At 38.5% G+C, this 25,362-nt stretch overlaps 1 protein-coding gene across 4 annotated transcripts in view; it reads right to left on the bottom strand.

The window, feature by feature from the left end:
- ADCY2 (adenylate cyclase 2) overlaps nucleotides 1-25,362 on the bottom strand; it is a 219,193-nt gene that overhangs the window by 78,554 nt on the left and 115,277 nt on the right. For all 4 annotated transcript variants that reach the window (XM_083827173.1, XM_083827172.1, XM_083827175.1 and 1 more), the window contains 2 exons: nucleotides 1,869-2,017; nucleotides 766-877 (listed from right to left, as the gene is read on the bottom strand). In XM_083827173.1, the coding sequence (XP_083683299.1) occupies nucleotides 766-877; nucleotides 1,869-2,017 (261 nt within the window). The remainder of the gene's footprint in view (nucleotides 1-765; nucleotides 878-1,868; nucleotides 2,018-25,362) is intronic.

Below are 25,362 nucleotides of genomic sequence, written 5' to 3'. Positions count from 1 at the left end.
CACTCCAAAATCTTTATCACACCTTGGTTTAAAGAACTAAGGTGAAATACCATGTATTCAATCTAAATAAACAGTCTTCTTATTTGACATACATAGTCAAAAGATCTAGCATTCCACGTTTACATCTCTGAAGACATATTATGAAGTACTTCCTGAAACTATCAATAAAAATGTTATTTTTATCTTTTACACTCTAAGACAACATAAAAAATATTATTTTTTTAAAGCAATGCCAGACAACAGTTTTTGAATTAATAAAAATCACAGAAAATTGTTGTCTGCCTTAGCACAGCAAACAAACACAGGATAAAGTTTGATGTAAAGTTTATATTTGAATCTTTTATTGAGTAATCAAGAGGCTGTGGTCAGTAATTAAAATTAATTTGATCAACACTGCCTCCCTTGTTGTCCCGTCTCTTATATGGTTTTCCAGAGAAACAGTTCTGGAATGTTTCTGAGTTTCTTAATCCTTACTGTTGTCAAAAAGCTATTGAGATCCATTCCATTAAGATTTATAAGAACTTATCCATAAGAGCTGTTTATATTGGTCCTATCAGAGAGAGCTATCGTGGCTTTCACAGATTGCTTCACTGGCAGAAACACACTGTCACTACAGCCAGATTTTTTCTTCATGTGGTTCAAGACTAATCTTCCTGCCAAAGCCTAAGAAATGCTTCTTCCTGAAGGAAGAGTTCCCAAGATGAACAAGCATTTCAAGGTGATGTAGGTATTTAAATTAACAGTAGCAGACCAGTAAAAACCCACCTTTGCAATCTGATCAAACTTGCCAAACAGCTCATTGAGCATGTGCACCAATTCCCCAGGCGAGCAGTCACTGGCCAGGCGAGTGAATCCCACAATATCAGCATACAAGATGCTACAACAGAAACGAAGAGAAACTTCATCTTAGTGTCCTTCCCCAGAACTTGGATATGTGATTCAACAGCAAAACCTGAATGTAGGCATTCAGGATTTGGCATTACCATGCCCACAGTCAAAATGGCCACTGCTACATGTGGAGCAATAAATACACCTGTATTTATAGGTAAACCTACATTTACCTTTATAGGCATTGTAGGTTATATATATTTGCCTTTATAGCTACTACCTTCATAGGCACACCTATATTTGTAGGTATTTATAGGTGCTCTATACATATGTGTTATGTTGTATTCAAAAAATAGAAGCCTTTTTCCTACTCACAAATTGATGGAATAATAATGGAAATTATTTCAATAAACTTATTTGTTATCAGAAATTGTTTAACAACTTTTTGTCACTGTAGATTTTTTTTTGATCAAGATTTATCAATCAATAATTTGCATCATGAAAGTCTTTGTTCAGTTGTTACTCAGACAATTAAATTAAAACTCAATTGTTAAGATAATTCCAACCATATACCATGTTTCTATCCACCAAGAAAAATTAACCAATTCATAAAATTAGACTAAGGTAAAAGTGTTTGTGCTTACAACTGAAGATGAACTTCCTCTAATGTCCTGCAATACTTAATTTAAATATATAGTAGCTTCTACTGACATTACTTAAAATCTGACAAATTGCTCTTGTTAAGAAAACTACAAATTCATAATAATATAACTAAGAAATTACAATTTCTACTATTATACACAAAAGCAAAAACAATCTAAACAACATTGTTCTAAACAAACCCCTTTGTATTACCACCTTTGTTGCTATTCTGGAACATGGAGTTGTCAGCATTTGATCAAATTAATATATGTTGGATACTGAGCATTAAGTTGTTGAAAAACATACTAAAACACTTATGTTTGTAATTCCACTCATTACTTTCATTGGTTTGTTTTTGTTTTTTAATATTGTTCATAAGTTTTATTACGGTACAATACCTTACATTGGTGTGCCTTTTGACATACAAGTTGTGGAAGTTGTTTGTGTTTTCCAGCTGGCCTGCCTTGGGACCTTGCAACCTCTGAATGATCTCTGCTTTCATTTCCATGGCAATGTGAGCAGGCAGTAAAGAAAGTAGAAGACGCTCCTAAAATTTAAAATGATATGTCCATAATTTCTTGAAGGAGAATAAAATCAGCATGATAGCAATATTGTGCAAGGCATACTTTGTGAAGATGCTACAACAGTTTGATGAGGCTTGCAATCACCCATTTGCCTGGTACGGACTCCAAAATTAATTAGTTCCTTGAAGAACTTGACTGATATTCACACATTTCCAAGTATTATCTAAGTAATATTTTTTCAGATGTATTTTAAATGCTTACACATAGTTTTAGCAGGTTAAAGACTGAAAAGGAAAAGATAAACTCAGAACACAGAAAATGTTGGTCTTTTGCAGAATTCATTATTTTAATACATATTCTGCCCTTACTTTAATATGGCATTTGCCAAATCGAAGTTTTCAGAAAACATTCTAAAACAACAAGGAAATTGGCTACATGCAAAAACAAAACAAAATCCATTTTTCCATATCTTTTCTTGGTATTATACTTACGGTCTTCTCCTTGAGAAACTCCATTACCTCGGTACATTTTAATTTTGCCCATATTACCTGTGACAGCTTTTCATTGATTACCTACTTAACTGGTAAATAGAACTAACGAGAATAGCTAGAACTCTGAAAAAAAAAAAATACCTTCTACATTGATCATACCTCACCTCAAAACTGAACTTTCCATGGAAATTTCCTATTTTCTGGTAGAGCAGTGGGGAGAATCTAAGTCTGGTTAAGCGTGAAAAACAGACCCTGAACCAATGTGGAAGGAGAATTCAGCTCTGAAAGCCCATGACAGATTCAGAGAGAGAAACAGCTGTACCAGAAAAGATGACAACCTCTAAAATTTGTGATTTCTGCAAGTGTTATTCACAGTGATGCATTCTCTTTGGTTCATGATATGTAGTTTTGCATTGTTTGCAGTCCTATTCATGAGAGTACCAGCAGTGTAACCACTAGTGCAATGCTCTGCCTGGGATAATTATTCCTATTCAGATCTAATGGTCTTGAGCAGATCATGGCATTAACAGTGCTGTAAACTCTCTGATACGCACAGCTTGCTTGGCTATCTATCTCATTAACAACTAATGAAGACTCGCTGTTCCCCAAAGCATTTGTGTACCTCTGAGCACAGCATTAGCATGCAGAAGACCTCTGAATCCGGTCCTGCATACACTGTGTAAAAAACCCTCCTATTTCAATGAATCAAGACAGAATCTTGCTTTGTTGTTAAGTAGTATTGAACCAATCCCCCCCCTCTTTTTTTTTTTTTTAACTTTGTTGAAATCTAGAAGTAATCCTGATTCACGTGTGTATGGGCTGCTCTTTATTTTGCATACTAAATCATGTCACAAAAACTGTAAGACGAGTCATAAAGTCTGACTAAATGAATGAAGAATGAAATAAAAGGCATACTGTTTTCCTACTGCTATGATCTCAGATTGACACGTTGTAACTAAGAAGAATATCTACAATTGACTTTTTATCAAAATGTTAATGTTCACTTATTTCTTGAACTGAAAGATTTATTTATTATGGTTAGGCAGTTAGGCAGGTACACATCCAAGAGGTCAATGTATTTTCATTTTTAATATAGCCTGGTGGAGTTTTTTTTTTTTACTAGCTTATAAAGAATGCCTCCAAAACTAATCATTTTTTTCCCCATAATGAAAGCCTACTCTTGCAAGTTGCTGTTTATCAAACAGAAAGCGACTGTGCATTTTGTGACTTATGGTACAGGTCAGCACTTGTTAATAAGTATCACTAAACAGGTAACAAAGAGGTGATCTGTCCTAGCTCCAATTTTACTTCACTGTGCTCTGTGCACTGTTGTGACCTGGCCAGTAAATGCAGACTAGATCACTACCTTCCCATGACTCTTATGATTCCAGAAACATGGTGAGGCAGACACTCCAAGTCCAGGTTACTCCTAATGCCTTGAAAACCTCAGAGAGGCAGGAAAAAAGTCAAAGAGAAGAGCAACAAAAGTTTTTTAAGAAAGCAATAGAAAAAGGTTTTGTAGGAAGCAGAGTAAAGCCAACTATGAGCTGAAGAAACCTCCTCAAGAACGTCTTCCACTGAAATCTTACCGACATGACCTTATAGCTAGTACATGTGATTCACGCATGCAAGGCTATGCCCCCACTATCAGTGCTCTCTAGGGCTATGTTTTCCCCTCACCACTCAAATCACTTGTAGCCGAGACCTTTAAGTCCTATCGTTAAAAGACCAAGAGCACAATGGATACAGAATTTAGTATTTTAATACCTGTCATCATCGTAGGGTTAAGCACTACATTCTTCTCTGGACATATCCACCTGGCTGTCTCTAGATGGCTAGCAACTAGTCAAGCTCCCTAGATTCTTTAACTGAGGATTTTCAGTGGTATCTGTCAAGCTGAGTCCCAAATTCTCATGTGCAAGTTGACTTCCTTGTCAGAATTTTACCTGACTTGCACAGATGATTTTGCCAGTCATTCCCAGCTACATATCACTTGCCGAAAGCCTGGTAAACTTTAGGTGCTTGTTTAGCTTGAATTGGCATGTCTGTTAAAGCTCATAGAGCTGCATCAACTTTTATAAGGTAGCATTTGCAGCATTTTGCACAATGGAGGTTGTGCTGCTGTTACGCTATAAACAAGCAAAATACCCTCAAATACTTGGAATGGAACATTTTCTTCAGTGCTTATTTCTCAAAGTAAACTCTTCTTGACCCAGGGCAATAGTGCATTATTTGCTTGTTCCTGTTTGTTATGTAAACTACTAATTCTGATTCACTCATTTGTACAAGACTGCATGGCTAATATCAACTCTCCTTTTCACCTATGGATATGTAACTTTTAAGAATTTGCAGTTTTAAAGGTCAAAAAGAAAACAGTCCTCCATCTACTTGGATCTCTTGAATAATATAGACACCAAAAATGTCATCATGGAGAAAAAGAGTTGTTCTGATAGGGTTCACTACATTAAAATCAGTTTAGCACCTTACTCTCAGTGGAGAGGAACCAACCTTTAAGCAGTTCACAGAATCTAATACTACATTCCTGCAGGGGGCAATTCTCTCTCTCTTTCTCTGTTGTCTATGGAGGGAACCACAGGTACAAATTTTGGTCCTACTGGAAGAAACGTTCATCTTTGCTGTTGACCCTTTGATTTTGAAGAAGGCTGCAGAAAAACTATGTATATGTAGATCAACGAAGTGAAATAGGGACATTTTTGTCCCTGTAGCCCCATACAAGGGTATTTTTTGTACCAGAGTGTCATTTAGGACACTGAATACAGAATTTTACTTTTCGGGTTTTGTTTTCAGATTGCTGTGGCATACATCTAACCATGTATTTAGCAAACTTGACAAACCAGGTCAATAAGTCAGCAGTGAAAGCTCTAGAAGCAATCAGCCTATATGACACTTCAGCTTCACAATGAAGTTTACAAGTAAACAAGGATAAATTATTTTTTTTCATCTGCCTTTGAAAGGTATGAAGAAATAATCTATTAAAAAAAAGGAATCACGCGATTCATGATCACACAGTGATGAATCAGCCATCTGGCTCACAAAGCCAGAGATCAACAGGGTACTTGTTTGGCAAATTATGGTACTGTTTTCCAATTCCTGTGTATATTCTCTTAAATACACCTACTAGGATAAACAGCTGTAACTTGGTTTTGATTAAAGTTGACTTGACTCCTGACTGGGAAGAAGAGATCATTTTTAACAACCAGGTGATATTATCCCCTTAAATTTACTCAGTTAGTAACCTCCACCACCATTATTACCCTTGCACTGAGACTAATAAATTGAGTTTTATTCATACAAAACAAGGAAGGGTATATAATCTTGATTACAGAGGCATTAACAGATGTAGAATTTATCAATTCCTTAGCTGTCTGTTCTACTGCTTGAAAATGTGTTCTATATTTCTTATTTCTAAATCTTGGTCCTGTTACACCTTTCTTAGCTCAAGATTAAAGTGCACACCATTTTTCTTGTAAAGAATTTAAACACTGATCAGATAACTCTATTTCCTTTTTCATCAGGCATACAAACTTAGCTTCATAAATCTCCTGCCACTACATACTTTCTACAGTCTCTTCTCTATACCCTATACAACCTTCAAACATTTCTGAAAGCTGATTTGACACAAGTCTTGACGTTACATTCCAGTACACAGACATTCATGCACATACTCTCTTGCCCTATTCCCCTCAATATGTCCACGACTTACACTGCACAGCTCTCCACTGTAACACTGCTAGAGTTCCCTGCCTGCTATGGCTGCAAAATATTTTTCAAAATTGCAGCTTTCCAAATTTCTAGCTAAGACACATATTCATTGTTTTTAGAATGATGACTTTCCAGACGCAGGACAAAGGTGCATCTTGACTTGATGAATACAGTTTCTGAAGTATTCCATATTACTGTATTTTCTATCAAACCAATATTTGACTTTTCTACAAAATGACTGTGATTGCTTTTATATATCTCCTAGATCATTAATAAAAAATACATATTAGATTAAAGGACAACAGCTGGTTCTTGCAGAACACTACGCACATGCCCACCCATTGAACATTTCCATTGACAATTTACAGTTACACCATTCAAAATCCATTAGACAGGGCTCTTTTAACGGGGAGCAGTTTCAGCATTTTTTAACCAAGATGTCCAGTGTCATTACATCAAAAATCTTGCCGAAATGTACTACTTCTGGGAAGTTATTTAAACCTAACCTGTTCCCCATTAAAAACTGAAAAACACTGTTATGTAACTTGACTTTCTGCAAACTTGAGTACCTCCTTCTATTTATTTACAAATACAGAATCATCATAGCAGAATCTTTAATTTCAAATTGATTGTTTTTAATCTTCCTACCTAGCTGCAGTCCATTCCTTTGGTTAGGATAGTGTGGTGGTGTTCTGTGGTGTTCTTTTTTTTTTTTCCCTTGGAATACTTTTAAAACTGGTCCTGGCCTTGACAAAAACAGGCAAGGATTTTTCCCTACATATCATAGCATTCATAATATTGAACTTTTTTTTTTTTTTTTTACATATCTAATTGCTGCTTTTCCTGTCACTCATGGCTAGTACAGACTTTAAGCCAAAGCTGACATCTTTTCTGATTACAGAATTATGAACTCTAATCTATTAATTAACACACTCCTAAAGGGCTCCCCATTGCTAATAACGTTCATCTATGTATTTTTTTCTTCCTGTGGAAAAGTTTTTCTCAAATCCCCAAACATTGCATTGTAAGACTTTCTTCATGATCCTCTAGGTGAAATTTCAAGGCTAGAGACACCACGAACTAGAAAATTAAAACCAGAAAATTAAAACACATAAGCTGAACGAGAGCACCGTCCCCTTGCTCCTCTCTACTTCACCAGCCAAGGAAAGCAAGGTCCAACACAGCTGTTTCTTTGCAGAGGACGCACAGCAGGTACCTGGGAGCAGAAGGCCTTAGCCACTCTAGCAAGAAGGGAGCCAGGAGCGAAGGGTGCCATCAGGACCAGACCCTGGCTAGGGGACCATCCCCATGTCCAGGCGAACATGTCAGGCCGAGGTGGCAGCCGAGGGCCCAGATCACCAGGCCAGTCCATGGTGACAAGACATGGCCATGAGGGAGCCAGGAACGGGTCGGGGCCAGTGTGAGGCCCAGGAAGAGCAGCCAGCCACCTCCTGACAAGCCCACAGCAGCAGGGACGAGGCCACCCCAGCAAGGCGGCCACAGGCCAGGGTCTGGAAGAAGGGGCTCATGGCCATACACAGACAAGGTGATGGCGCAGCCTGGGAGCTTCTCCCTGGGGCCACCATCAGGAAGGGGCTACCCTCCCTGCACTGACCCTGCACCAGCCCTGGCTTTTGTTAGGAATGGACGTATTGATTTTCACACTAAATATGCACAATTCTGCATGCTCAACATGCCCAGGTCATTTGCTGCTGAATAGCTCTATGTCTGCGTAGTTAACATCCAGCTGGTCACCTTCATCTTCAAATACCCCTGAAGCTATCTGAAAACACTGCTTTCCGCAACAGTTTCAGTGGATGGGTCTGAAACCTCATTTAAATGCAGAGGCTCACCACATATTTGGCAAAGACAAATTCCTTCAAGGAACTTATGGGATGCTTAATGTTTATGCATAAATTACCATTTGCATACGAACGCTCTCTATGACTAATTTTTCAGATGAGGCTCACTGTACCTTCAGAATACAAGCATATGTGCTGCTTGTTCCAAGTCAGCAAACAGCAAAACAATAGAGTAAAAACAGAACATAAGGACGTACATAGCCACAGCTGCTTAATAAATCGACACGATTTCAAGGTTTGTTTCAGCCTGATCCTGTTAAGTCTTGCTTTAAGGTTTTAATATCTCAAGACCACTGCTGAATGTCCAGAGGGAGCATTCTTCAAATAATGTGTTTGATGAGATTAACATAGTCATTACTATGTCAGTCTTTAATAATGGTAAAGTATTACGAATCTGGCATAAGCATAGTGCAGCGCACACAGTGTCTTACTTGAATTCACAGTCACGTTTCAGAAAGAAATGCCGTATCTTATACACAATTTCTGTGCAATCCAAGAGGCAAAAAGCCATTGAAAACTCAGAGCAATAGTTACTTTGATTTCTTTGCCAAAGGTATATATATATATATATGTATCTATATGTATATATGTATATATGTGTGTGTATATATATATGTATATACATACATACCTTTTCACTGTTAAAAAACACTCCAAAACTAACTACTACCTAACACTAAGTTAGTAAATAGGTGTTTATACTAAAGTATGCTCAGCTGTCAACTGCAACTGCGTTTAGAGCCTGAATCAATGCCAAAAAGAGAAGCAAAATGCCTTCTACAGGCACTAGGCCAACCCCTTGATGACCAAGGAATTTTATTCCTTATTTTCATTGTATTCAGTTCTTTCCTCATCAAGTCACTTTCTTAATTTAGGAAGCACACATACTAAATATATATAGTTTTGCTTTCTTAACCTAGTAGGCAAAGGTGATAGTCAAGGAATAGGGTGCACCAGATGTTGCACAGGTATATAATTACAAGAAACTTCCACAGTACCTGAGGCTGGCATGTTCACATGGGGAAGTTACAAGCATACACACTGACAGTGGGACAAGCTGAAGTAGCAGCTTAAGATGAATTTGTTACTCCATGAAGTTTATTAGCCCTGGCATGTCTGTAAGTTTTCAGCTAGAGAGTTCAAATGCTGTGGTGAAAATGTCTTTATAAATGGTTGTCAACAACGTATTAATACCAAATATTAGACACCCACATTCTCTTTCTTTGCCTTTTCAAATATAATAGCAACAGTTGAAGTATTCAAGCTATACTTCAGTTCTGCCTCCCCTCCACCTTTTAGACAACAAAGCCTTTTAACTCCAAATAAAACTCAATTAACATTTTGATGAGAACAGCTTTATTTTATTTTTAGTTAGAAATTAAAAAAAAAAAAAAAAGTATGAAGGTGTCTATGCAGCCATTTCCCCACAGACAGAGGTCTCCTGTTCAGCTGCCCAGTTTAAAGTCAAACGTTGTTGTTGAAAGCATCAAATTCAAAGCAAAAAGTATTTCTACAGAACAACCTTCCACTTAAGTAGCAGAATCATGTTTGAAGTACACCAACAACATAGCTCCTCCACACTCTATTAGGTAGCATGAAACAGGTTGTTTTCACCTCGGACTTTGTAGTCCCAAAGCTGGGACTTCTGATGCTAACGTTTTAGCAGCCTGCTTGCAGAATACCAATTAAGCATGGAAGAATGAATTTCCTTCTGTATTTCACTGGTAATTATCCAATATTTTACCAGATGCCATACGGGCCCCAGACATTTGTGTGATCAAACATAAGTTACCACACAGAAGGATCAAAAACAAGCATCAGTCACCCAACCATGCCTGCTGTGGGCTCATAAACACTTCAAAATGGGTCAGATGAGCAGTCAGAAGTAGGGCCAGATAGCAATGAAAACGAATCAAAAAATCTCAAGTCTTTTCATTGGATTAATCAGGAGCAGAGGTAGATGACAATCAGTTTGGCCCATACAATGGCTTACTTTAAATGCAGGGAAAAGTTAATTCAAGCAAAAATTAATTCAAATAAAAGTTATTTCATTCAAATACAAATGAAAAGGAAGCCTACATTAAAATCTGTCTGTCCTACTTCTTGTGAAACAGTGATGATAAATTTTACTGATGTAAGCTGTATCTTTTAACACCTTTTTACTGAGCAGCACAGTAAGCGTCACTGTTCATTCAAGGCTCACTTCCTAGCCTTGAGGAACAAAAAGCTGACTCACCCTAAGACGAAACCATAGAAGAGGCAGATCTCCAGAGGCTATACTCTGCTACTGCATTTATAAAGCAGACCTTCTGTTTCCTTACAATGATCTAAATAAAAGGTAACAGTACTGATTTGCATTATATCTTTAAGTTGGGAATAAAAGTTTCTGTTTTGTTTATTCACATCATTTATATCCTGTAGAAATCTCTCAGCAGCTCTTAAAAAATTGTACTTACTACTTACTAAACAAATAAAGTTTTAAATGAAAAACTATGTTCCCACTGGAAAATAAACACACACACAAAATCTCTTAATTTTGATGAACCTTACAAGGAAAAAAAAATAGCAACTTACAGTACAGCAGATATACAAAAAGCTATTCGTAAACATTTATTACGAGGCCTAACTTCTCAAAAGAATTTAAGTTCTGTAAATAATAGCAAGGGTTAAAGCTTTCAGAATTACCTTCATTTTATTTTCTAAAGCTCCTAAGTAACATTTACAATGTTACTGCATGCACAGTTCCCAAAGGGTTTTATACAGTAGTTTTCAGAGGTGTTTTAGGCATTTAAAGATGCAGAGAGAAGCTTTGGGCTTAATCCACAGAAAGACCGAGGTGGTAAATGCCTAACTTTCAAGTGCTTTGTCACCAAGAGAAAGTAGATCCCAAGAAGTCAGACACTAGGACTGTGTGCAATGCACAGAGAAAATCTGAATCCTAAAAAACAGACTGAAAAATTAGAGCTGAGAGGGGAGGACACACAGGCAGGAAATGAGCAGAAAGGAGCATTGCCTACAGTTCTGTACTGAAAACCACCAGAGGCTTAGCTCTGTGACACGAGGAGGCACCTTTATTTGCTTGGGAACTTGTTGTGGGTAAAACAGACAGGGAATTTTAATTGAATTAATTTATTGCAAACAAACACAAACCTTCCATCACTGATTCAGGTTTTTGGAGGGAAAAAAAAAAAACCACAAAACATACAAAATAAACACCAAGACAAATACACAAATATCTATCCTCCCTGCTTCCCAGTCCCAATTTTCCTTATTCCTGTGACAAGGTGACAGGTGATATAGGAAATCAAGGTTGTATCTGGGATGTTTTTTTTCTGCCACTCCGTGCTTAATCACTTCTGCTGTTCTTTGCTTAATGGATTCTGCTACCCTTGCCCTCAGTGTCCCCCCTCTGGTGTGTGCTGTCCTTTGGGACAAGCAGGGTGTAGGTACTCCTTTTGATGCAAAGGGCCCCCCATGCCTAAGAGCTCATCCCCAGTCTCCGCCAGCTGCTTGTTTCTTTCTGTGTTTGGGCAGGGGGACTGAGTGTCTCTGGCTGGATAAAGTTTCAGCATGCAATGGCTAAGTTTTTCCACACACAGTCTTTTTTTCCACAGCTGCTTTCATGTTCCCCGTGGCAGCTGGATCCAGCTTTGACTGTCACACAGCAATTTCTGACACCCACCCCCCCAACACCACTGCATCCCCACTACTTGCCGCTGCCAACAGGAGCTCATTAGAGATTCACAGCTACCAATGCTGCAGAAAACAGGTCATCAGATGTAGAAATTTTCACGTTTTATCTGAAGATCCATGGGTTAGACAACATGCTCTGTGAGTGACCCTGTGTTCAAACAGTCCTCTGCCAAAAGAGACCTCTCTTCTAACCCAAAGGGAGAACACTCATCTGTGAGCAGATTTTCTCTCTCTGCAGTGCTCAGGTGAATTCCCTACTGTCCTGGTTTCAGTTAGGACAGAGTTAATTTTCCTCCAAGTAGCTGGTAGGGTGCTATGTTTTGGATTAGGATGAGAAGAGCGCTGATAACATGCTGATGTTTTAATTGTTGCAGAGCAGTGTTTACACCAGGCCAAGGACTTTTCGGCTTCTCGCTCTGTCCTGCCAGCGAGCAGGCTAGGGGTGCAGCAGGAGCTGGGAGGGGACAGACCCAGGACAGCTGACCCAAACTGGCCAAAGGGGTATTCCATACCATCTGGCGTCATGCTAAACAATATATAGGGGTGGCTGGCCGGGGTGGGGGGGCCGGCTGCTCGGGAATAGGCTGGGCATCGGTCAGCGGGTGGTGAGCAATTGCATTGTGCATCACTTGTTCTGTACACATTACTAGTAGTAGTACTATTATCATTATTATTATTATTATTATTATTATTATTTTCCTGTCTTAATAAACTGTCTTTAACTCAACCCACAGGCTTCACTTTCCCATTTCTCTCCCCCATCCCAGAGAGGAAGGGGGGAGGGTGAGCGAACGGCTGTGTGGTGTTTAGCTGCCGGTTGGGTTAAACCACAACACCTAGACCCCAGGCTCTGGCACAAGGGCCACTGCGTTCCCTGCTTCTCTTTCATGGAAGGCACAACCCAGCTGAGATGTCCCCTGTGTGTCCTTCGACACAGGGAAAGTCGGGCCCCATCCTGTTATTCTGTGGGACCAGGCCCAGGATCATGGAAAGCTAAAAGCTTCACATACTGAGGAATTTCAAACGGGTCTAATTCTTCCCAGTTGCAGGTTATTACTGTTCCTTCAAAACCCTGACTTACACGTGGATGCCAGATTTTGCGTGTTTGAGAATAGGAATTAAATATTGAATAGTTCAGTTAGAAGAGACCTTCAAAGATCTAGTACAACTGCAATACATACACACATGCTGTAAAAACAAATACCAAAGCTGCAGCTGGTTGAGTTGAGCAGCATTATTTCTAATGATGAATATGCTATTGATGAATTAAATCTGTGCTATAATCAATGCACTTAAATAACTTCCAGTCTTTTGAGAAATCTGGAAATGGTTTGTGAATTCTTTATCTAGAATCCCTTTCTGATAACTTCCAGCATACACCATCAATATACTCCTTCCCTTTACTTAAAGTGATCAATTTTGAAAAGTTTAAACATGGTTTAATACATCTATCCACCAGAAAAACATGTTGACAAGGAGGATTTTGTACTGCTCAAACTGATAAAATGAAAGGAAAACAGAAGATAATTTTGAAGACATCGTTTTCCAATTATATGTAATACTTGTCAAAATTTTACCATGTAATTCACAGGATTGTAATTTATTGTTTACCACTGAAACTTCAGCAATACAGGCACATGCTGACTATTTAGCATAGAAGAACCATAATTCCTGGAATGGGAGGCAGAATTGAAAATGTAAATCTTCAGCATAACAAGATGTTTATTGTCATATTTGGCTCCTGTTCCCGTAATCTTAGTGATTTTTTTTTAACCGATACTTCTGTATGTTTTCAGCCTCTTGTAGAGAGAACTGATATAAAATATATTCTTTGATTTGTATTAACACACTATTGTTAGTTTATTTACACGCTGTTGTTATTAATAAGCCTAAGGGACTCAATTTCCTCTTCAGTTGTGCTTTAGTGCACATGCAGTGCCACTGACTTCTGAAGAGTATATTTATCAACCAGGCATGAAGGTTACTGGAGGATTTCCTAGAGACTCAGAATGGACTTGCTGAGGTTGTTTCAATGCTGGAAACTGCTGGAAGCTGTTGAACTAGAAGGGCTTTCTAGAGGAAGACTGTAGAAAACTGCCCTGCAAGGACTCAATGAGAAATTTATTTTCAAGTCTTGGTGTTTCCTCTGTTTCGCCAGCAATTCTGAATTTTCCTTGGTTGAAGAATTAACTTATTTTAAACAAGTTAACTGTGCTGTAATTAAAACCCAATTTTATTTTTTATTTTTATTTTTTTTTGAGACCAGCAATTCCACTCTAAGGCCTGTATGAGTCATGCTCCATCATATCAAGGGTGTTTTAAAATTTGAATAAACTCTAAGCAATCCAAGCAAGGTTAAGCTTTTACAGCTACAAAAGTCCTGCAAGGACTGCAGTCCACGCAATAAGCAAGTTCTATAAATTACTTGGGGGCAAAAGGTTGTTTCATGTTTGGAAAAAAAGAAGCTTTCATTGCAAAAGCTCATCTCTTAGTTCATAACAACTGCTATTCAGGGAATGACACTGCAGCTGCATAAGGCATTTCTTATTCAACACTTTACAGATAGAGGTCTGCATCTTATCTGGCTGGTGTGAGATCAGTTCCTCTGATATTCTCCTCTATCTTTTTCCTTGTGAAGTCTCCAAGGAAGCCTGGAGCTCTGGATTTTGTGCTGAAAGAGGCTCCAGTCTGAAATTGTGTGCTGAAACAGAAGAGTGTTTGACTGCAGCTGGTCCATCCTTCTTCGGTGAACCCACAGCTCTTCCAGCAGGGCAACACTGCTTACATTCAGCACAGTAACAGCCATCCAGACCCGTCACCTCATATCCTACAGGATGGCTTCTTCAAAGCCTGTTTTTCTCTCAAACTAAAAGAAAGGTGACATTTTGATAACATCTTCCAATGCTAGTTTCAACTAACTATCCTCATCTGTAACTTCACATTTGCATTCACGTGTTTGTTACTGCTACCTAACAGCAGTTACCTTCCCTTCAAGCGGCACAGCAATCCGATAACATATGGAATACACTATTTTCATGTTTCTACTTTCAATGCAGAAGAAGGGAGTAAACAGGAATAAAATATAGCCACAAGGAACTGGAAGACTAGCAACAAATCATGTTTCTTCAGCGTTATGTAGGAGGTTTACTTACGCTAGACAGAAAGGAAAAATGGCAGTGCCTGCGGGCCAAATTTAAAATACCTAAGTTAAGTAAATCTGATGCTTTTTTTTTTTAATGGTCAACGAGGAAGTATGAAATGCCCCCAATAGTTAGGGCCCAAACTGCATTGCATTTGGGGCCCAAACAATACTGCAAGATGTAGTAGTAAATACGGTTATTTTCAAGCAATAGCCAAAAACATTTTTTATGAAGAAGCAAGGAAAATGCCTGCTGTTGAATATACAGTTACAATTGGCCCTACCCTCAATATCCATGTTATTTCACAAACAAATTTATCTGGCTACTATAAAGCAAGAAACAAAGCAGCGTTCCTGCACTTCATGAATTCAAGAAAAATTATTCTTCCTTCAGTATTCTTTTCATCTTCTAGAAATGTGCATAAGCTACCATCTGCAAAGTTACATACTCAGGATTTATTTTATACACAAATTGAAATCAAAACAAATCAAATGTATTTCTAGATTTATCTGCAGTAGCATAAAGCTCACTGTAAAAGCTGACAGACCTCCATACTGTAGCGTACTATGCAACACTAAAGCACTTCTGTGACTAACCCTCTACACACTGGGGGTACATGCTCCGACAACAAATTTTTGTGACTAAGACCTGTGCATATTTTATAGTTAAGTAACTTTCACTCAAATCTTTACTTTTTGACAAATGCAGAAAGCTACTTCTTAAAAAATAATCTGAGCATAGAAGAAAATTAAAGGGACAGAGAGATTTTTGTAAATATATATATTTTTAAAATTTCTCAGAGAGGAGCACTAAGGAAGTTGAAACACTTGATCATACAAAGACATTTGTCCTGTCCCCTGCTTACTTTCCTCAGGATCCTTTTGTAAGGGATCTTAACTTCCAGAAGTCTAGGCAGCCAATAGCAAGTCCATCATGCTCACCCACAGGATCACTGAAACCTTCAGAGAATTCTTATTTTTTCTCTACAAAAGCTGTCTTGACACTACTTCTACTTATCACCCTCACCTGAATATGCATTAATTTTATATTCTACTTCCACCCACAAGCCCAAAACAGAAATGGGGTTCCTAAGTCTGTAGTCCCCTGATCCCCCATGGAGCTCTGCCCACAACTGTTGGTGAGGGAGATACTGCACGCAACACGTAGCGGTAGCAGCAGCATTTCAGCTGTTTCAATCCTACATTTCTTTATATCTCTCAGATGAATACATGGATATGAGGATTTATTACTGCTTATTTTATTTATTCTATTTATTCCTTGACCTCTTCTTCTCACACTTCACCTTGAGATAAATCCTGTAATGAGTCTTCCATAAACACGGGACACTTTTCTTTCACAATGAATGCAGAAGCATAAAAAAAGTATTTATTATGCTTACTACAGGGAATCATATGGCATAGTTCCAGAACACAAGCTTAGTCTGAAAAAGATGAATCCGTTCATTCCTGCACAGTTAAAACCACGCTTTCTGCTTCTTTCTAGTCATTGCTTCTAAACTTACAGGAACATTTCTCCTTTCAATGCTAATTTACTTTTCCAAAGATATCAAAAATATATATATTTTAATTTTTCAAATTACTCAATGTCCCTTTTCATTTAAGGAAAAATTCAAATGTTCTTGCAGTTATTTTAAATGACTATTACCAATTTGCATTCATAAAAACAAGGTATTAAACATTAAGAATGGGTTCCACTGAATGCCTTTCTTTCCTTTTTTTCCCCTGTGATTGATAACAACCAGTTAGTCTAGAATCAACCAAATTAATACTTTACTTTCAAAGGTGGAGTGAAAGTAGCTTTCTTATGTTTGATTATTCACATTTAAATTCCAAGAAGATGAGGTGGGCAAGCTACACAACACAGCCTAGTCCCTTAGGACTTTTACTATTCATTTTTACATGCACTTACATTCTGTATCTATAGCCACAGAAATTCACTCAACACGACTTACAAGAGTGCATAACTTAAGGCTGTTTAAGGCATGACCAGAGATACCTTCCTGAACTAATGCCTAGCTTTGGAATTTTATAGACTACTATATTAAGTACTGCATACCAACTTGCAAGTTCAAATGGCATAGATTTGACAATATGCCTTAAATCAGTATTTTTCAAACTTCTTAAAGCCGAAACTAACATCATGAAATCAAAATTAAATCAAAAGGCAAACTAAATCTCTCATGGAGTGGTAAACAACCCTGCATCCATGTTAACTCAGAAGCAGCTGTCACTGTACTCACTCAGCAGCTGATGCCGGACTGTTTCCAATGCCACATTAACCTCACAAAATAAAAGCCTTTTCAGAGGGCAGCCGAGATATTTGTTTAAATACATAGGCTTTTCAGACTAAGAGACTGAGTCATTTATCAAGGTTAGGCTAAGCACCTGACCAACTCAAACACATACTTCCACGGAATGAAAACCTTGCATCATATTCTACCAGTAATTTTATTTTCCTTGCTTCTTTTTAAAAATGTATTTTATTACCTACCCATACTAACAGGCTGAAATGCCAGCATCATTTAAGATAAACCACTGTACTGAAGAACTTGAAGTGATGAGCATTCCACAAATAATAAAGTCAATTTGTCAACGACAGCTAGATTTTTCAAAGTTACACTACTCACTGATTCTTCTTCTCAAGCAAGACATAAGTGTCTCATTGCAAGTAAATGAACAGTTGTGATATTTTAGGAGAAAGTGTTTAATATATGAAAGAAAGTTTCACATGCTATGGCTGGAAAGGGAGGCAGGCAGCTAGTCACTTAAAAGAAGACAGAGGTAAGTAGACCCCGTGCTTATGCTCAAGACAAGTGTAAGAGTTCTCTCTTTGAATCCAGGAGCTAACTGCAAGAAATGCAAGATGCTAGACAATGACAGTGACTAGCAATGACAGAAGAGCTCCCACAAGTTGAAGAGTGATTCTACTACCAAATTATTTGAAGAGGAGATATGAAGACAAAGAAGCCTCAACAGCTAAGAGGAGGATGTAGAAATGAGTACCATTAGCTCTTTGAGAGAACTCTGGTCAAGTACTTTCAAAGACCAAATGGTTGGCCCTTTCTACACACAAAGGTATGTCAACATGTTTATACAACTGCAAAATACCGCTGACTAAACTAGCAGATCAATTCACCATTAACTTGAAGCTTTCTGAAACAGGGTTTAAGAGACCCCGTATAACACTGCCAGGATCAGAGTCAACTTTAGGCATCTGGTGACACCTGGAGAGGATGAAAACCCTTTGGTGCTATTAAGACTTTGATTTTAACAGCATTGTCAGTGAAAAGGACCACATTTCAATGCAGTTTTGGGGATTGAAAGGACATTGAATCTCTTTCAAAAAAACTTTGAGTATGCTTTAAGTAGTGGCACATATTGGGGCTGCTCCTTCAGCTCCCTCCAGCTATTACAAGCCCACCCTGTCTTTCAAGGCTCTCTACAGCCCACAGTTTAGTTGTCTAGTTATCCTGCCTCATTGGTAAGGTCCCAGAGGGACTGAAGCCCTTAGACATTTCCATAGTGTTGGATTTTTCACTTTGTCTCTGAGACTCCGATCACTTAGTTTATTCCTACTAGTATAAAGAGCAATGCTTTTTTTTTTTTTTTTTTTTCTGGAAATCGCTAAAAATCACCACTATGACTAGCAGAGGCTTATCACATGGCTTCTCCATTTGTGCCATAAGCTGGAAAAGTCATTCTCTTCCTCAAAACGGATGGCTGCTCAATTTTCCTACACATATTCAAAACCACACTTTTTTTTATTTTTACCTAAGTTTCAACAAACATCAAGCTGACTTGATTCTTTTCAAGTCTACCTCTGACAATAAATCATGAATTTTGCAGATCCTGTATCCAATTGCATTTTAAGGCACCCCCAAAATCCGCAGTTCTACTGAGATGTCAGAGTTCTTTGAGCTTCATCTGCTGCATACGTGTGTTCTCATTCCAGATGCATTAAACACATTCATTAAACTATGGTGCTGCCACTTCCTTTTCTCTTAGGTGCATCTTCATTCACGGTATTCACACTTGTCAACCAATCCACCTTCAGCCAGTCATATCTTTAAAATGTTAATTTATGCTATGCAACAGCATGCTAATATCTTTGATGGGCTGGATAATAAATTTAACTGAATGAAGAAAATTAGGGAGAAACTGTGGTACAATGATTTATGTAAGTTATAGCATATCTATTTATAGCATTGCACAGCCTTGTAATGATAGTCTGTTGGCATCACTGAGAATCCTTGTACAGAGCTCGGACAAAAACATTGACAACAACAATAATATTTAATTGCATTTTACATGCAAAAATTAATGGGAATTCAGCTAATAGTAATATCTACTGATTTTAAGTTCTATTTATAGCATTGCACAGCTTTGTAATGATAGTCTGTTAGCATCACTGACAATCTTTGCACAGAGCTTGGACAAAAACGTTAACAACAATAATATTTAATTGCATTTTATATGCAAAAATTAATGAGACAGGACTTCAGCTAATGGCAATATGCTATTCATATGCTACTGATTCTAAATTGGGTTATGACATATCATTTGTTCCTCAAACTCATTGAAGATGCATGCATTAAATTACAACAACTCTGGAAAATACATATGGGGAAGAAAAATTAGCTATACACAAAAATTGGCTTTACATAAAATGAACAAAATGGAGAGAAAGTCTGTCACAGAACACCCAAAAGATAAGCAATCAACTCTCATTAGAAAGGAAGACATTAATGGAACGACACCAGACTGCAGTCTTTCACATAAAAAAAATAATAAATATATAATATATAAGAGGTAAAACAAAAGCTTGTGGTTTTGCTGATATTATCTTGTTAGAACAATAAAAAAATAGGCATCCTTGGACATATCTGCAGAGTATTTGTATGTCACAATAACAGTCACACTAACATTTCCATCTTCTATTTTATAACTACGATCACAAGCTGAACATACTTGTTTTCCCTATGATACCAGAAAACAAATGTTCAGTCTTAACATACGGTGACTATGTAAGGAGGAGTTTTAAAACAACCTGGAAGAGTTATCTTAAAAGGAAGGAAGACTAGCAGTCCAATTTTTGTTTGTAAACATAGAGAGAAATTGAGCTATTATTAAATATTCCATTTTTCACAGACAGACTTAGTCCAGCAGCCTCTAAATTGCAAAATCACAGATGAGGAGTTAGTCATCTGGACTAAACCTATTTACTGTAATTGTGTTTTTAGAGTGTTGTCAGCGTGGATTGCATTACAGCTGCACATAATCCCTGTGAGCACTAGACTTTTTTTTTTTTTTTAATTAATTAAAAAAAGAAATGTAGCCCCATTTGTTGCAGCATATCAGCCCTGGGCAGCCCAAGGTTTCCCTTCGATGCTGTAAAGGGCACTGTTAAAGGTACCTGTGACAGACTGACTCATACCCAAAAGCCATAAAGCAAAGGGAATGTAACAAAGCCAAATTATACTCCTATTTTCCCCCTGTCCTCTCACACTCAAAATATTGCAGTACCCCATATAGCATGGAGTTGGGATGGAAGGCAGGTATTGGGATCTACTCCGACATTCTAAAGGATCTCATTTATAATTTCTGCATTTCTCAAGGATCACATTTCCTATTGGATAAAGGCAGTCTTCCAAAACTGGCATTCTTTCCAAACACAGAAAATAGACAAGAGCTTTAAAGTCATTAAAAGGCATGCGAAAAAGTTCTAGAGAAGAAACTTGCTCTGAGGCATGGAAACAAAAGATTTTAACATGCAGAGCATAAAGAAAGCCAAAAAACTAGATGAAGTTGTGTCATTCCTACCATCACCTACAAGAGGAGATCAGAGAGATGAAAAATGATTGATTCTGAGGTACGAATCGGAGAAGGTCACATTAATTAATATCACAGAATGACAGGCTTTAAAAAAAGGAACAACTCTCAGGACCAATTTTTCTGATGATACAAAGTTATTCCTTGCAATCAGAAGACCAGTGGACTGTGAACAGCTGCAGAGAGGTCTCAGAAGATGGAGGCCAGCACACACAGCCTGCCCACCAGCTGTCTCCAAGAGCTCCTGCCCAGCTTTCTCTAGTGTTCTCAGCCACTACATTCCCCACCTCTCTTCGGTGAGAACTACGCTTGTATTGGGCATAGGTGGCAGGGTTTTGGTGGCTGGGGAGCTGCAGTGTTGGCCCCTGTGGGAAGAGGTCATCAGCTCTGCAACAGACCCATTGCACGACACAGCTGAGACCATCAAAGCTGGTGGCATCTCTGGGAAAACATACAAAAGAAAACGCTGGCAGAAAATGCCAGCCAGGGAGAGCAGGAAGGAAACAGCAGGGGGAACACCAGGGTCAGAGGAGGAGCAGCTCCAGGGTGGGGTACATGTTCATGGCTGCCGGAGGAGCACCCACGCTGGAGTAGGTGGATACTCCTAAAAACCCATGGAGAGCCCAAGCTGGAGCAGAGGAAATTTGCAGAGGAAGGAGCAGCAGCTTCTGGCCACCCCACTGTACTCCCATGCTGCAGGACTTAAGGAGAGAAGTTGACCCTGGGAAAGGAGGGAGCAAAGGCGTTGCTTTAATGTCTAGCTTTTCTGCTTCTCACTACCCCAAGCTATGTTAGTTGGCAACAAATTAATTTTCCCCACATTGAGTTGTGGGGAAAGGACGTGAAACTATTGGAGAGTGTCCAGAGGAGGGCCACAAAGATGGTGAAGGGCATAGAGGGGAAGACACATGAGGAGCGGCTGAGGTCACTTGGCCTGTTCAGCCTGGAGAAGAGGAGGCTGAGGGGAGACCTCATCGCGGTCTACAGCTTCCTCACGAGGGGGAGTGGAGGGACAGGGGCTGATCTGTTCTCTTTAGTGACCAGGGACAGGACCCGTTGGAATGGTGTCAAGCTGTGACAGGGGAGGTTGAGGCTGGATATCAGGAAGAGGTTCTTCACTGAGAGGGTGGTCACACACTGGAACAGGCTCCCCAAGGACGTAGTCACTGCACCAAGCCTGTCAGAGTTTAAGAAGTGTTTGGACTGTGCACTTAGTCACATGGTCTGAATTTTTGGGTAGACCTGTGCGGTGCCAGGAGTTGGGCTCGATGATCCTTATGGGTCCCTTCCAACTCAGGATATTCTAAGAGTCTGTTTTGCCCAAGACAGTAACTGGTAAACTATCTCCTTGTCTTCATCTTGACCCATGACTGGGTCTTGCTACAGAGACTTAGTTGTGCCTTACTGCTTGAGCAGTCATTTGATGATTTGTAATGGTCAAATTTGAAAAAGCCAATGGTGGCAGCAGCAAGGAAGAAGAAACTTTAAAAGAGTCTAAAGCCTAAAAGTCTAAAGTGGCTATATACCTTTTTGAGAGGCATCAAATAAAAGTACATAGGCAATGACTAAAACAAACAAAAGGAAATGATTTTTCACACCATATGCAGTTGAGCTGAAAAAGCACACCACGGAACTTGTGAACATCAGAAATTTACACTGTCTCAAAAAATAGACTAGGCAAATTCATACATGGAAAATTCATCAAGCACTTAAATGCAACATCATCAATTCTGGTTCATAAAGTAACTGAACCACCGATTTCCTTGTTCTCCAATTATTGGAAAAGTACCACCATATGTATACGAGTGCATTTTCCATATCATAGGCATAAGCTACTGTCTAGCAATAAAATATTGGGCTAGATGGTCATTTCCCTTGTGTCAGAGTACCTGTACTTATACTCTTTATTCCTAACATTCTCTATTTATTTATTTTTTAACAACTTTTCTTTCTGGGGCTGTTTAGCATCTTTTAAATAAATATTATAATTGTCCTCTAAGACTCACACGTAGTAGCTTAAATTGTCTCCATGTCTCCTTCCTACCTCCTCAGTTTTCGGTTTGTCTCCTAAATGCTGTTTTCATTCAGTTTCCTGACTTTAGCATAGTTCCCTTTTTTAAAGTTAATATTGCTGCTTTTTTTTTTTTTTTTTCATTCTCTTTTAACCCTGCAGGGATGCTCACATACAATGCTCAAGACTAAATGAAGGTTTACTGCCCCTGATGGGCTTTCTCTGATTAGAATAAAGAACTAAGAAGGAACTTGGTTTGAGAACCTGACCCTCGTAAAGGCTTACATTTGCACTCCTATTCATGTTGTATCAGAACACGTAACAGACTGTGCTTCACAATGACACTTCCCCAGCCCACAGGAATGCAACGGAAGCCTCCTGCTAGCGTTGTGTTTGCCTAGGAAAAAATACTCTCATCTCCCTGAGCAATTCCTCATCCTCAATGAGATTAACTGGGACTTGACTTTAGCATTCATATTTTAGTGTTTTCAAAAAAGTTTATCCTACTTTGCACTATCTAGAGTGTAGTAGCATGGAAACTGATTTTCATTTTTGAGGTTTTCACTACATAGCTATGAATGGCTATATAAAAAATGGCAGGTGAATGAAGTTTGGATAGGACTAGTGTATCAGATACAACAATTTACAAGCAATAATCTGAGTAATCATACAAAAGGAATACAGCAGGAGGAGTGAACTGATACATTCTCAAAGAGTAAACCAGTCCTGGCTTTGATAGGGTAGAATGTCTCATTGAAAGATTGCACATTAAAAAAGAAAAAAAGTATTTTAGAAGAAGAAATACTTGAAAAAAGCAGAAAATACCCTGCTTTCAAGGGACTGAAAGAGGTATGGAAGATGATACCAATTTATTGGCACACAGAGACATGAAAGAAGGAAATGGAATGATATTTAAGAATATAAAATGCATTTTGAGGGCCTTTTACCACAAATATCCAAAGACTACAGATGCCTCAAATGTCAGTGACAGAGGAAAAGGAATGCTTTGTGAAATTATTTACAGAATGGCTTTGAGTATTCAAAGTGATGAATCTGTGAAAAGTCAGCTGCAACTCTTGGCTCTGTCAGATTTCATTACTTCATTAGAGGAAAAGAAAATCCAAAGCAATGGATATAAATATCAGTGTGCAAGAAAGGCAATGATTAGTTCATTAAAATACACAGCAGCCACAAATACATGTTAACTGGTAGTAGACATTTCCTATACACTCAAAAGAAAAAGACTACTGAAGAACATACAGAGACAGAAGCAGTTGCAAGTAAGGCCCGATCCAGAGTCAGAGGGAGGCAGGACAAGTTACAAAAGGGCCAAGACAACATACTCCCCAGCAACTCCAGGGTACGAGATTTCAGGGATCTTGCCAACCTCCCAGTAATCAGCTAAGGGGTGTCAGCCTTGCAGCCATTTTTTTCTTGGACCCTACACAGACAGCTAGCTTGTACTAAAATCATTTAAAACAGGAAAGCATTTTAATTTGTAATACTCCGAAGTGCCACATGTGATTTTCTCACTTTTGGAGTAAGAAGAGTTACAATACTGCAGATTTCTACTAGATTTTGGTTGCAAGGAGTGAGTAGAAAGAACTTGTCTTTGAATGAAGATCTTCTGCATCTCAATTAAGTGTAAGCTGGTTTATGTAGCTACATTCAAGTATGAAAAATGGGGTGGTGACAGATCGATTAAACAGGGAAGTCTGCTCCAGTCTAGCACTGGCAGAGAACAGAACGGATTTAATCATTGATTCTATCTGACCTCCAGGAGTTTGATTTTTAAACAAATGTTCAGAATTGCAAAGGTTAAAGAGCAGTATCACACCGTATTTCAAGGTCCTCTGAAATGCCAACTTGAACAAGAAACAATGCTGCCAAAGTGTTTTAACATTACAGAAAACTATCTGAACCAACTGGTGAAAGCACAAAAACAAAATATCAGAGATCTAAAAAACATGGCCTACAAGCCACAATGGAAGAAACTGTGCTTGTTTGCTCTATCAAAGAGGTACCTGAGGGGAGAGGGGGCGATAATCTTCAGGTGCACAGAAGGCTGTGAAGAGGAAGGGAGTGGACCTCATTCACATCCCCTGTCAGTTACATTCAGTCCCAGGCTGCATTATGGGAAGATTAATTAAAGATATTATCAAAGATGAGACTGACAGCAACACATCACCTAGGGAGGGTGCAGAATCTCCAGATTTTGAAGAACTGGTTAGGTAGGTATCTGTTGGGAATGATTTAAGTATGCTTGATCCTGCCACCTAGCAAGGAGAAGGATTAAACACCTCTTCACGTTTGAGATTTCTTTTTCTGCACTTTACAAAAACGTTCTGAAGTTGGAATGAAACCTTCAACTAAGTTATATTTTGAAAACAGACATAATAGGTTGTATTCCACTATTCTGCTTCTGTTCATGGAAATCAAGCATTTCATTATAAGCAAATCCCTCTTTTTAAAGGGAACGAATTAAGTTCACAAATTGGTTTCAGTAAATATGTAAGAACTGAATGTAAAAGTGGTAAATCCTCAAAACTACGCATTCTAGTTTTCTCTCTCCTTTTTCCCCTCTTGCTTTATGTTTTTG

Source organism: Anser anser (genome assembly GCF_964211835.1).
Source record: "Anser anser genome assembly, chromosome: 2".
NCBI lineage: Eukaryota > Metazoa > Chordata > Aves > Anseriformes > Anatidae > Anser > Anser anser.
The sequence above is the reverse complement of the archived record's forward strand: the minus strand, read 5'-3'. Positions and strand labels throughout refer to the sequence as shown.